General features: G+C 45.7%; 1 protein-coding gene across 4 annotated transcripts in view; it reads right to left on the minus strand.

Moving 5' to 3' along the window:
- LOC149858191 (relaxin receptor 1-like) overlaps positions 1-12,330 on the minus strand; it is a 48,474-nt gene extending 36,144 nt beyond the window's left edge. For all 4 annotated transcript variants that reach the window (XR_016443924.1, XM_090060638.1, XM_090060636.1 and 1 more), the window contains exon 1: positions 11,972-12,330. Coding sequence is in view for 3 of the 4 variants with exons in the window: in XM_090060638.1 (XP_089916764.1) it covers positions 11,972-12,020 (49 nt within the window). In the remaining variant the exon portion in view is untranslated. The remainder of the gene's footprint in view (positions 1-11,971) is intronic.
- Positions 12,331-13,024: the final 694 nt, after the last annotated feature.

Below are 13,024 nucleotides of genomic sequence, written 5' to 3' on the forward strand. Positions count from 1 at the left end.
CATCAGCATTTAAGGTGGCATCCAGATCAGAGAACAACTACCTTGGGGACTCAGGCAGATGTCATCTGTGTAGGTACATTTTCATGGGAGAACAGTAGCTCCCATCACCACCTGGTACCTACCAGGGAAACTGATGATTCAGGCAGTGGAATAAATTCACTGAATCCCAGTCACACAGACCCTGCTAACCCCAATGAAGTGCCACATGATGGCTTCAAGCTGTCAGGCTAGCCTTTAAATTCTGCAACCTAACACCAAGGGCTTGCTAATGGCCCAGGGCAGCTTAATCCGCTGAAATCACACCAGAAGAAAGTCATCTCTCTGGTATGCTTAGCCCAAGCTATTCAGGGGTTTTCAGAAGACAAAGCCAGAGAACATTGAACTCCGCCAGGAAACCACGAGGAGGTAGGTAATATGAGGCCTAGGACACTGGTGTCACGTGCTTTGAGACACACACCAAAGAAGGGAGTTGTCTGTCTTCAGGAAGCCTGGTTTGCGGAGAACAAAACCTGGGTTTTGGTCGCCAAAAGACAGGAAAAGGCCACTGTGGTCATTGCAGCCCCACAGTCAAACAGTACCTGGAGCCCCGGTTATATCCCCAACCTGCCAATTCTAACGACAAAGAGCAGACAGATAAGAAAGGTTTCCTCCAGCCAACCAGTACCACCGCAGTCTTCATGAAGTCTTAATTAGATGCCTGGAGTGGCATTCAGCAGCTCTGGCTGGTTCAGAGACGCTGCGTCTAAAGTCAACTAGTGGTAGCTGAATTTTGGGTAATGTTGATGCCTGCCCATGTGAATACAGTGTAACATTCCTCAGCTCTAGATAGACAGATGCAGAGTAAAATGCCTGAATTTACAGGGTAGTCAGACACCATCCATTTCTGTATGCAGGATGTTCAGATCCTCTGTCCTCATCTCATTCTAATGCCTCATCTCAGCTTGTGTCTGCAAACAGGCCTCAGGACTTGATGCAAAGGCTCCTTGCTCTGATTTGCCCTGAGTAACCAAGTTGCTTAACCGTCAGTTTTAGTGTCCCGATTTATATTTGCACAAGCCTTGCTACATGGTATTATATTGCTGCTATATGAGCTTATTGGCTCAAACGCCCTTTAAATCCACAGAGATCACAGCTGTTGTGTAGCTAAGAGAGCTTTTTTGGGATTTTTTTTTTAATTTCGAGTCTTGGGCTAAATCCACCAAATCAGTTGTGAATTCTGTTGACTGAGCAGAGCTCCGTCATTCAGGTCTCTGCGGCACTACTACTGGCAAGTACCCTATCTCCCAAACTCTTCAGCCTGGAGCTTCAGATAGTCCCAAATCCATGACAGGCATCCTACATGCAAACTCCAAGCCCAGAAGACCTGGAGTTCAGATACCCCTAATCTTGCTCGCCCTTAGCCAAAAGGCCGAAGAAGCAAGTTAGAAGGAAAGCCCTAGAGCAATCCCCCATCACCATAAATTGTGTAGCCAAGATCCTTCCATTGGGAGGCTTTAGTAGACTTTCACAGGGGGACCTGCCTGCTAGGCCTGTGCGAAGTGGCTAGTATTTGGTTCAGATTTGGCCGATTTGGGGGACAGTGATTCAATTTGGTGATCACACAGGTCCATCCCCTGCCTGCTCTCCCAGCCCAGCAATGGCTGCCTTGCCTGCCCCAGCTCCTGGCACTTGGGGAAAAAAAGCCTCGACTCAGCAGGTGCTGCTGGGTGGGAGGCAATCCCAACTGCCCCATGCCATGGGGCGGGGGCCTGTGTGTGAGCCCCCTGACCCCCCCCACTCTTCCATCCCCCACCATGGCTGCCTCGTCTGCCCCAGCTCCGACCCCCTTTAAGAAAAAAAACCCCAAACCCCCAGATTCACCATTCCTGCCCGGTGCGGAGTAAGCCTCACTTCCCCCTGCTGCCCTGCACCACATGGTGGGGCGGGCTCTGCACGAGCCCCCTGAAGCCCTGAGGCTGCTGCAGGAGTGGTGGGTCCGGGGATTTTTCTTTTTTTGTTTTCTTAAAGGGCTGGAGCTGGCCCAGGCGGGGAAGCCATGGTGGGGCTGGGATAGTGGGAGGGTCAGGGGGCTCGTGGCAGAGCCCCCCATGCAGCGTGGGGCAGCAGGGATCATCCCCCCACCCAGCAGCGCTTGAAGAGTCAGGCTTTTTTTTTAAAGCACCAGGAGCTAGGGCAGGCGGGACAGCCATAGGGGAGCAGGCAGGGGACGGGGCCTGGCAGGGCCCCCCATGGTCCCCTCTCCCCTCCTCCAGCCCCCATTCCTCCACCCCCTACTTCTCAGCTCCGAGTCTGGCTGCAGCTCCCTGCTGCAGGGGGCAAGGGCTGTCCAAATCTTCGAAGCTCTCCAAAACTTTTCTGAAGATTCGGAGAGCTTCAAATCGATTCAGGCCTTTTTATTGGTCCCCTGGCTCAATTCAGATTCAGAGATTCAGCCACCAAATTGCGCCAAATCTCCTCCAAATCAAATCAGCACCCGAAGCTTTGCACAGCCCAACTGCCTGCAGTGCAATGGACAGGTCTCCACCCTCAACTATATCAAATCATTCAAGGCCGAGAAAAACGGTGTCTCCATTGCCAGGCTGGTAAAACCATCTGGTCTGAAGCCATCATCCTGGTATCTCATGCTAAGAAAGCATTTGTGCAGTAGGATTTTAGAGTAACCTTCATACTTACCTCTGCAGGACACAGAGTCTCAATTCAGATTCTGCTCCCCTCACTGACATGGTGAAGCACTGAACAGAAGGCAAAGGCTCTTTGCATTACCTACAAGCATCATTACCTGCATAGACTATGCTGAGAGCTTGTCTTAGGCATTTTACTTCAAAGCTGCCAGATCAGATTTGCCATTGGCTAGCAGAGGCCCAAAGTCATTACCACTTGTTGCCTGCCTGCAATCTGCTGGTTGTGCTGTACCTGTCCTAAGGGGAAGAACATTTCTTCAGTGGCAAGGACTATCAGGCTGGCAACTTTCACCTTGTGCTGCTCTTTACTCACTTAAAAGACAAGTTAGCGACCCAATATTCCTGTAACCTCATGGCCGATGAAGCTCCACAGTTAACTTTCCAAGCTCATTTCAAATCTGATTGTGGTGTCTGGCTCCCCAGAGGCTGCAGTCCTGGAGGATCAGATGATCTTCTTGACTGTCTGTCTCACTTCAATGAAAAGATAAAAGGAAGGGCTGAGCTTTGAGATTAATGCCTACTTTCACAGACTTCTGGGGCTCACAAGAATGAGAAAAAGGATATGGCCTCAGATCTGATGTGGTAGCACATATTTGCTTCCAGGAAAACATACTTTTACTGATTATATACCACTTTGAGAGTCATCCTATCCCTATGGATACTATAGATAGATTAGAAAGACTACAGCTAGACTTTCTGTATAGCCTTGGGCAAATCACTTGGTCTTTCTGTGGTCTGCATCTACAACATGGGAATAATAGCACTCTTCTATCGTACCAGGAGGTTGCAAGGATAAATATTTAAAGGTTATCAAATGGTCAGCACTACTGGAATGGGGATAATTCAGTTACTTAAGACAGGGAGGCACATTGCAGATACAATTAATATTTAGGATGTATATTATCCCCAAAAGTCATCAGGCAATCTTAAAAGCTGTGGTTCCTTCACTCTATGTACAGTTAGATCTTGAAGAAATGCTCACGTTTAGTTGTGGTGCCATTCTTTTCACAAGCTGAGCACAATCCCTAGTTCATGGTATTGCACAGCATCTTTGCCAGTGATGTGACCCAAGCTACACTGTGTACGGGTCAGATTCAGCTGCCCTCACGATCTGTGCATGGCTGGGTAGCTGGCCACAAGAGTGTGTGTGTGTGTGTGTGTGTGTGCATGTGCGTGTGCGCGTATGCACGCATACACGTGGTGGGGCAGGACAGGGAGAAAGGGAAGGGAGAACAAATTCCATTATTTGCTTTCAAAGGTAAAGACAGCTGATGGGGAAGATGAAGCATGAAGGCCTGAGGATCCCAGAATAAACACAGGTATAAAAACAGCTTAAAGCTGTAAAATGGGTTATTTAATAGCTTGCAGGAAAGTCTCTAAGGCAAGTCAAAGCAGGGACAAATAAAACTCCTATCTGCCAACAAACTAAAGCTGAATTACTGAAGCCTCAACCTAGGGCATGAATCAATAGTCCTGGAAGACCCAAGAACATACATTCAAGAAATGCATAGAGATAAATAATAAAAAGCATTATTAACTATATATATATGAAACAGGGGTTAGTGCCTGCAATTGACTCAAGATACAAAACGGTATGCGCTAGAAGGCTGCCCAAGGCCAAATCAACTTCTGCTGGCTGCCTTTCATTCCCTGAATCACTTGTCTTTTTGCCTGGTCAAGGCATTGAATCAAATCAGAGTTGAACTGGGTGGAAATGCACCGTTCTGTTTCTAGAGGTTGCTGAGCCTTAATTTTCTTCATTAGAAGGGCTTTATCTTGTTTGTTAAAAAATACTTTGGGTTGGCAGATAATAGCTGATAAGAAATGTTTATAGAAAAATTAAATAAATAAAAATGACATTGTGTCAAAATAGTGCATGTTTGCACCATATACTGTAAAATTTTATGGACAGCTGGAAGCCATGCCTTGAAATGGGTCCTTGGCCAAGCCTGCTTACGTTATTTAAGCTCATCATCATTTTGATATATGAGGGACAGCAAAAAAGATAGGATTTGGTTCTGGATGCTGGGGAAGGATCGTGGCTGCTTTTTGGGAGGCACGGCACAGAGAGGCGTTAAAAACCACCCTGGTGGCCCTGCAATTCTGGGCCGGCTGGAGATGAACCATCTCTATTTGCATTCTGGGGCTGTCTACAATGGAAAGTTTCACCAGAACGTGCCTCACGTTACAGCACATCAACAGCTGTTGATGTTACTATGTCACTGGGTCCACTCTGGCATTATGCCAGTGGCTGCATGCCTATTGCAAGTTCATAATCTTCAGGGAGGTGGTTTTATTCACATGACAAAAAGGCTGGGCGTTGCCGGCTTCCCTCAGTGACGCATGTGGACACATGCAAACCAGAGCCCACAAAAGGCAACTTCTGTTGACAAAAGTGCCAGTGTAGACTAAGCCTTTGTTACAGGCATAAGCAGTTCTGAGAAGAGGGCAAGGAGCCCGACGTAAGGCAAGGGTTGCTTGGGGCTTTTGCCAAGAGATGTATCAACCATCATCCCTTTCACTACATCCCTCATATGAGGAACTTGCTGTGGTTCTGAGCAGGTCCAACAATAGCTTGTGCTGTGATAGGAAACCGGAAAGGCTTTCAAAGACATGACCTCCTGTCTACACAGAGTCATCACAACTTGGGGTTTAGCTGAACTACTAGTTTTGAGGCCTGTTCCTGAGATTGCAGTAATTAGAGCCCTAGCGTGAGCTCTGTACAAGTGCTAAATGAAACTACACACCAATTACAAATTAACCACTCCATTCTAGGGGTAAGACAACCCCTTAGGAGGTTCTAACAAGCGTAAAGGAACCTGCCAGACTGCTGGCCTCTCTGCCACTCTTGTTTAGGGTGGTTCAGAAAGCTAGGGGAAGGGTTAATTGAAGTAGTAATGAGTGGCAGATAAAGCAAGCTCAATCATCTCTATAGACTCATTTCATCTCCAGCCCCATCATGGAAGTGTAACTTGAAAACAACTGGGTAATGCTATTAGAAACAAAAGAGGCTGAGCTAGCAGTGAAGCCACTTTGTCCCTGCTGCCTGCACATTCAGGACTACTGTTGTGCTGGGCGGGGTTTGGCACTCAACTTTTGCAGCAAGTCATTTTTCCATACCTGAGAACTGGGTGGTGCTTGTGATTAGTCAGTCTTTATAAAGCTTTTTTTTTTCTCCTTTGTGTTTCACTGAGTTACTTCAGATCTCCCCTTGGACCTTCCCAGCTCCTACCATGGCCTCACCAAGACTCACAAGGAGCAGTTTTCAGAGTGACCTGCACAATCCATGGCAGGAAATCTCAAGTCCATTGACTTCAGGCATTCCCAAGAAAAAGCAGGGCATGAGGTGTTCATATGCCATCAGCAGTACTCCAGAGCAGTGGTTCTCAAACTTGAAAATTGCTAAGGGTCTTGGCAGACCACTTAATAAACCTTTTTTAGTTCTATAAATCAACACACACAACTTATATTTTAATATCAGTAGTCTTACCTTACAAGTACAGATAGTCTCGATTGTTCCGCAGCCTTTCTGCGGACCACCTGAATGGAGCGTGTGGACCAGTGGTGGTCCACAGACCACAGTTTGAGAACCTCTGCTCTAAGTTTCCTCTTCTTCTGAAGGAAATATAGCACCCGCTCAGAGGAATACAGTTGTTAGCCCTCATTCAGGGGAAGCAGTTGCTATGTCAAGGAACAGCAATACTTTATAAAGCTTAAAATGTGAAGTGTCCTGATCTGCCAATTATTAAGTAAAACATCCTTTTCAAGATTTGCTCTGTCAATGGGGATAGAGAGAAGTGCCACCCAAGAGTAGACACAAGTTAGTTGTGTTAGTCTGAAACCAAGCAGAAGGCAGGGTAAATTTGCAGCTTATGGACTAAATTAGATCTATGTCGCAATGGGGATTTTCACTTTGTTTAGGCCAAGACTTGACTCCCAAAACACATCTGAGCCTTTAGCTACTGAAGTACCTTCTGTCTAAATAATCTATGCATTCATTTAAATAAAAAAAGAAACAGGAGCCTCCTGTTAGCAGATGTAACCCACAACTGTTTTTGCAAAGCTTTGCGTGTTGCATTTCATTTCCAACACGCATGTCTAACCTGCATTTATTCATGGCTGGTTTATACCCCTTTGTCCTTGTATTAACATTGTCCCTTGCCTTCAGTAGTTCTTTACTTTCCCTGGTTTGTACCTTCCACCAATGTATTTTACAAACAGTGGGTGCGTCTACACATGCATTAACGCTATTTAGTTAATGCACATTAAATCTAGTACCTCTGGGCACCTCTACATGAGCGTGAGGCTGTTCCAATGTGCTGGAATTCCAGCACATTGGACCAGACTCAGTTAATTCAGTCTGCTGGAGTGTGGCAATTACTGTGCTCCAGCAACCTCCTGCATTTCATGTATCAGTGTCCCCATGCTTAAAAATGGTGGTGGGGGCACTTGGTCTAAAGCTCATCAAATGAGCTTTAGTTCAAGTGGCCCCACCACCATTTTTAAGTGTGGGGATGCTAATACATGAGATGTGGTGGCCCTTTAATTACAGCAGCTCTCGGAGCCACTCTAATTAAAGCAATGCTACCACCACCACTGGAGCATGTGTTCTCCATTGTGAGATACTAGGAAAATGCACATTAGCCTGTCTTAATACACTAAAGAGCACAGTTTTTAAGTGACGCTTAATGAACATTAGCCTATTTTAATGTGGATTCACTAAAAGCATAGGGTGTTTATAGATGTACTTGGGGGTAGGGGGGGAAGTGTTTTAATTAGAGTGGCTCTGAGAGCTGCTATTATTAAAGCACCTGGAGCGTCAGGTGTATCAGCATCCCCATGCTGAAAAATGGTGGTGGGGGTGCTTTAACTAAGGTTTGTCGAATGAGCTTTAATTAAAGCACCCCACCACCAGTTTTCACCGCAGGAATGCTGATGCACATGATGCTGGAGTTTGCTGGAGCACAGTAATTACCATGCTCCAGAACACTTGTTTAACTGAGTCTGCTCAGATGTGCTGTAATTACAGTGTGTCAGAGCAGCCTCACTACATGTGCATAGGTGCCCATAGTTTTTTAGTGATGCTTTAATGCACATTAAAATAGCCTAATGTGTATTAAAGTACACATATAGATGTGCCCACTAGGTAAGCAGTATCCCCTGAGCCTTCAGTTTGTTAAAATAAACCAGTTAAACTTTCCTAGCCCTCTCCTGTAAAATGGGCTCTCCATTTTCCATTTTAATATACCTTCTCTGCACTTGTTCAAGATGGAGAGCTGAACAAACAGCTGGGGAACTCCTCATAATGTAGCAGATGTCTGGAACCAGTGGGAAAAGGAGGAGGTATTGCTCTACCTGTACTTTGGATCATGTTTTCATTAACTTTTTAACCCAGAAAGCAGATCTCCCCTTCACCTCCCTGTGCTTACTGTTGTAAAGGCTGGAATATCATATACTATTATGATATACTGGCCAGGACAGGTGACAGTGTCCCCAGGCTCTATTACCCCTCACTCTGACCCAAAGAGTATTGCACTGAACAGAACTTTGATTGTCTGGCCTGTGATTACTCAGGCACAAGTCCCAGCAAAGCCAGGCGAGGTTTGTCCAAGTAAGGACTTTCAGGTCTCAGCCATAGTGCTGGTAGGTAGCATTCTGGACTCCCTGCAAGCATCATTTCTTTAGGAGAGCAGGAGTTTAGACTGGTATTGAGACTACAGACTGTACTTGTAATGAAAGAGGAATTTCTACTGTAACCAGCCTTTCCTCATCCCATCATCCAAGGGAAGCCTCCAGCCCAGCTTGATCTCTTTATTTTCACAAGCAGGAAACCCTTTTTCCCCCCTCTCCATTAAGGCCAGCGGAGAAAACAGAGCTACCGTGTCTCAAGGGGTGCCCACTGCACAAACGAGTTGCTTTGAAGCCAATACCACTTTTACATCATGTGGACTCTTTGTGCCGGTTTCAGCATTTCAAAGCAACTGCAAACAAGACATAACTAAACAAGTGCAGAGAAAGTACAAGTGGATGATTAAAGAGGCAAGGAGAACTAGCCCAGGGAGTGATAGAAAAAACTGCAACTGCCTCAGCCCTTAATAGATATAATACTTTCTCATTAACATTTAAGGCAAAGGCTGGATTTAGAGGAGAATGCATCCAAAGATACAAGGGAGAGTGAGAAGATTCAAAAGAGAAGCCATGAAAACAGTTCTTAACTCTTGACCCTCAACCCTCTTTCAACCCCATTACTTGAGGCATTCCAGCCAGCACAGCATATATCAGCCTTTGTTTGTCTTGGATTAAAGATTAGTCCAAGACAAAATCTGAACCCTGGACCACAGCAAACTATTTAGGCTTTGTGCCTCAGGCCCATTTCGAGTCACCCTGCCAGGCTACTGGAATCGCTTAAGTTGGTTTATGAACTAGTAGCATTAATGGAAATTTTCTAAATTCCTAGTGACTTCAGAGGAATTGGATCAGGACCTTATTTGCTCAGTTCCTGTTCTCAGATGCAGCAATATAAATAGTAAAGAAAACAGTTTATTAAAGTAGGGTTTTTCCCAAGAGTGTAGATCCATTCACCTTCCCAGGCAACACTGAACTCTGCAGTTGGCCTTTTCTGTGATCAGTTTTTGTGCTCCAAATCAGGGCACCCTAACTGGGATTTAGAGGGAACTTTTCTTATGCATGAGGCAAATGCTGAGTTAAGATACTGTAAAAGAATGGGGAAGGATAGGGAGGAGATGAAAGAATAAATGAATGGAAGAAGAAGGCAAAGCCATCTGTAATGAATAGGATAAGGGGCATATGAGAAAATCAATTTCTTTTTGACTATTTCTTCTGGTTCCCATGCTTGTGTCTTGGTAGCTTGATTGTTATGTGAACCTGGCATTATAGCAAAGGATTGTGCTTTGTCAAGTTCAATGTGAATTCAGATTGGAAACTCCTGAATTCCACTTGAGAATCAGATTGTACATGTGATAGTTGTCACGATGCACATGTGCAAAAATGTAATTTGTATGTCTTAACAGTGTCACACATTACACGTGTACCAGTTTTAGGGGTTTTAAATGACTTTCCATCATTGCAAACTAAACTTCATATGGATGTAGTTCACTTTACAATGTTGCAAAGTGCAACTATACAGCTGTCAGCTTGTCCCCCTGGCCATGAGAGAGGTAGGCAGGCTCCACAGAAAAAAAAGGATCGGGCCCCTCACAGCTGCAGCCTTCAGCAGGTGCCTGGCTGCCACAAGCCTGCCAGGGGAGCACCTGGAAGGCTTCTGGCAGGTGAGCTCAGGGAAGAGTTGGATTAGGCTAGGCGCTGCCTGTGACTGAAGGGGCACCCACCTGCTAGCAGCCTACCCGGGTGGCCCCAGGGGGGTACCGCAGCTGTGTAGGGAAGGACTGGTTTCCCCTGGAGTTCAGAGGCCACTTTGCCCAATAGCAGCTTCCCCTCTGGCTGCAGGCAGGCTCCAGCTCTGACAAAAAGAAAAAGAAGAAAGGATTGAGCCCTTTGCTGTAATGTGACAGAAAAATTGAAATGATGGGTTTCAATTAAAAACACACCATTTCAATTTAGGGGACATAAAATAAAACTTTTGGGATTAAACCCCCGTCATGCGTACAAGTGCCCCCAGACACTAACCACACTCACTTCAGAGCCGCCAGAACCCCAGCGTAAATTCAGCCCTGGCTTTGACAGGACCTTTTGTGGCAGCCATGCAGCAAAGCCAAGTTACAGGCTTACTTTTATTTCCTCATTCCCTGAGTCAAAATGAGTGGGTGAAGAACAAATTCAGCCATAAGCACTTGTTAAACAGAGCAGTGCATTATAAAGGCATAAATATTGGGCTGGGAGACAGACACACCTGAGTTCCAGTTCTGGCCCTGACTCACTGGGTGGTCTTGAGGAAATCACTTGAATTTCTCACACTTCAGTTTGCACACCTGTAAAATAGAGACACTACTGCATAGTTCTCAGGCAGCTTATTTGGTGGGTGAGCCTATGTTGGTGGATAAGCCTATGCTATAAAGCACAGCATATTATCCTTTCAGCCAGAGATTCTCCAGAACAGCTTCTCATTCTGGGGGACTTTCCAGAAACAGATATATGGCACTTGGAAGATCCCTGTCTCTGCTGCTAGAAAGTCTGTCCCTACAGAGCCAGAGCCAGAGCCAGAGCCAGAGCCAGAGCCAGAGCAGTCTCTGTGTTACAGTAAACTGACTTTATGATTAGTTCTTATCTCTTCTCTCCTGTCCTGCAGAATCCTCTCTCTTTTGTGGCCTCACAGAACCACCCCCTATAGAAAGCACATATCCTTACACACCAGTGCAGAACCAGCAGCTTAGAGATAGGCTCAGAATATACACAACCTGGCACACAACCCTTTGGGAGTGATGTCTCCTCTTCAGCACATACTTTGGTCCTTGTTTGGATAGCCCTTTTGGGTATACATATCTGTCCAGCACAGTCAAAGTCAGTACCACGTGCCCTGCACACGATATATATAGTTGCTTTCATCCTGGTTGATATATATGTGTATATATATATATATATATATATGCTACTAACAGTGTTAAACCTTGCAACTCTCAAAGGATTTTGCTTTTGCAGCCTTTTGCCCTACCTCAACAGTGAAAACAAATAGAAATTTGATTTGAGGCAGGAAGTTTTCTCCTCTCACTGTTGGGTGTTTTCTCTTCATCTCACATCTCACAGCTGCTAGGGAAAGAGAAAACTTTGCCTTGTCCCTGCCAAACAGTAAAGCACGATCTATCAGATTAATACCCAAACACTGATTAACACTCAAACACTGATTTCTGGCTTTGAACCTTATCCCTTTCCAGAACAGAACTGCACGTGTCCCTTCATCATCTGCTCCTTATCCAACCTGACGCAAATCTTGCCCGTGTATTAAGTCCTGTGAAGAGTGCGCTTCTCTATCTGCTCTCACCGAAATGTCACGTTCATTCTCTGCTCCATTTGGACAAGTGACAAAAGTGCAACTTGCAGTTGTTTCCTCTCCTCTCAGTCTCCAGGTAACACAGGAGCCCAGAATAGATTACAGGAAGGACAGGAGCACTCAAAGATAAAGACATGCTGCTAGATTTGGTAAAGATGTAAAGAGACACAAACACTGGTGCAGATTTTCAGACATTACCATTCCACTCTATCCCAGCTAACAAGTGCCAAACCAATCCTAAAGCCATTTTTACAACATCTTAACACAGAACATGTAGCTATTTGCTTCACTTTGGATAAAGTGAGCTGCAAACACAGTCACTTACTTGTAACAGCTTGGAAAAGCGAAGGCAGAATAATCAGGAACAGCTTCATGCCACTAGCTCCTGTAACCGTGATCCCAGCCTAGAAGTGATCTAGGAGTTGTCAGCGCTACTGAGGAGCAAGGGGAAGGTGAGGCAGGAAGGGGATTCTGGAGATGGCGTGGATGTCCTTTAATTATTCTTTTTGAGACCTGCGGTGTCCCCCGCGAGCACTGCCCACACCGACACGAGAGATGCTGCAGGTTCCTCTGTCTGAAGCATTCTTAGGCTCTGTAAAGTCACGTGCCATGTTCCATCCTGCACTCCAGAGAGAGCCGTCCCAAGGCCAATCAGAGCAGACCGGCAGCTCCTGGCATCCTTACGCTGAAATCCTGGGGAATGAAAGAAAGAGAGAAAAAAAAAGTAAAGATTTAAGGAGTTAAGACCATTTCCCCCCTTGACTCACTTGCCTGTCACATGAACCAGGGAGAATCGAGTTCAAGAAGGCAGAAGGCTGAATGGTGGAATTGTTTATATGTCCTCATCCCCGCTGAGGTTGATTTTGAAGGCAGGCAGCCCTGTTAGTCCTTGCCGTCTCTGTCTGTTGTTGTAGGTGGTTGCATGGTTGAGGGGAGCTGGGTGGAGTCGTTCCCCTCTACACTGCCCAGGTCCTAAGAAGGAGATGGGAAGAGGAGGTGGGGATTTTTTTCATTGGGTCAGATAAGCCCTGGCCAGAGGGCCCTCTGCTGGAGACACAGCTTAATGATCACTACAGCAACTTGGCAATCTTTCCTGTCTTCGCACAACAATGTTGCCCTTCTTCAAGTCCAGTCATGTAATTAACTCCATCTCCAGCATGGACACAGTTAAATTAGTGCAGCATAAGAGGGCGTATTTCAGTAAGCTATCACCATACTTGAAGAGAAATAAGCTACAGTGGTCTAAATCACCTTTATGCACCTACGCAAGGATTGTGCCAATAATTAGGTCCATTAAAAAAAATCACACTTTAATCAACTTAGTGAATCTGTGAGTTGATCAGACCCGAGGACTGGATTCTGGCCAGCGCTCATAAAA

This window comes from Crocodylus siamensis, chromosome 8 (genome assembly GCF_052110815.1).
Source record: "Crocodylus siamensis isolate JL-2025a chromosome 8, ASM5211081v1, whole genome shotgun sequence".
Lineage (NCBI taxonomy): Eukaryota > Metazoa > Chordata > Crocodylia > Crocodylidae > Crocodylus > Crocodylus siamensis.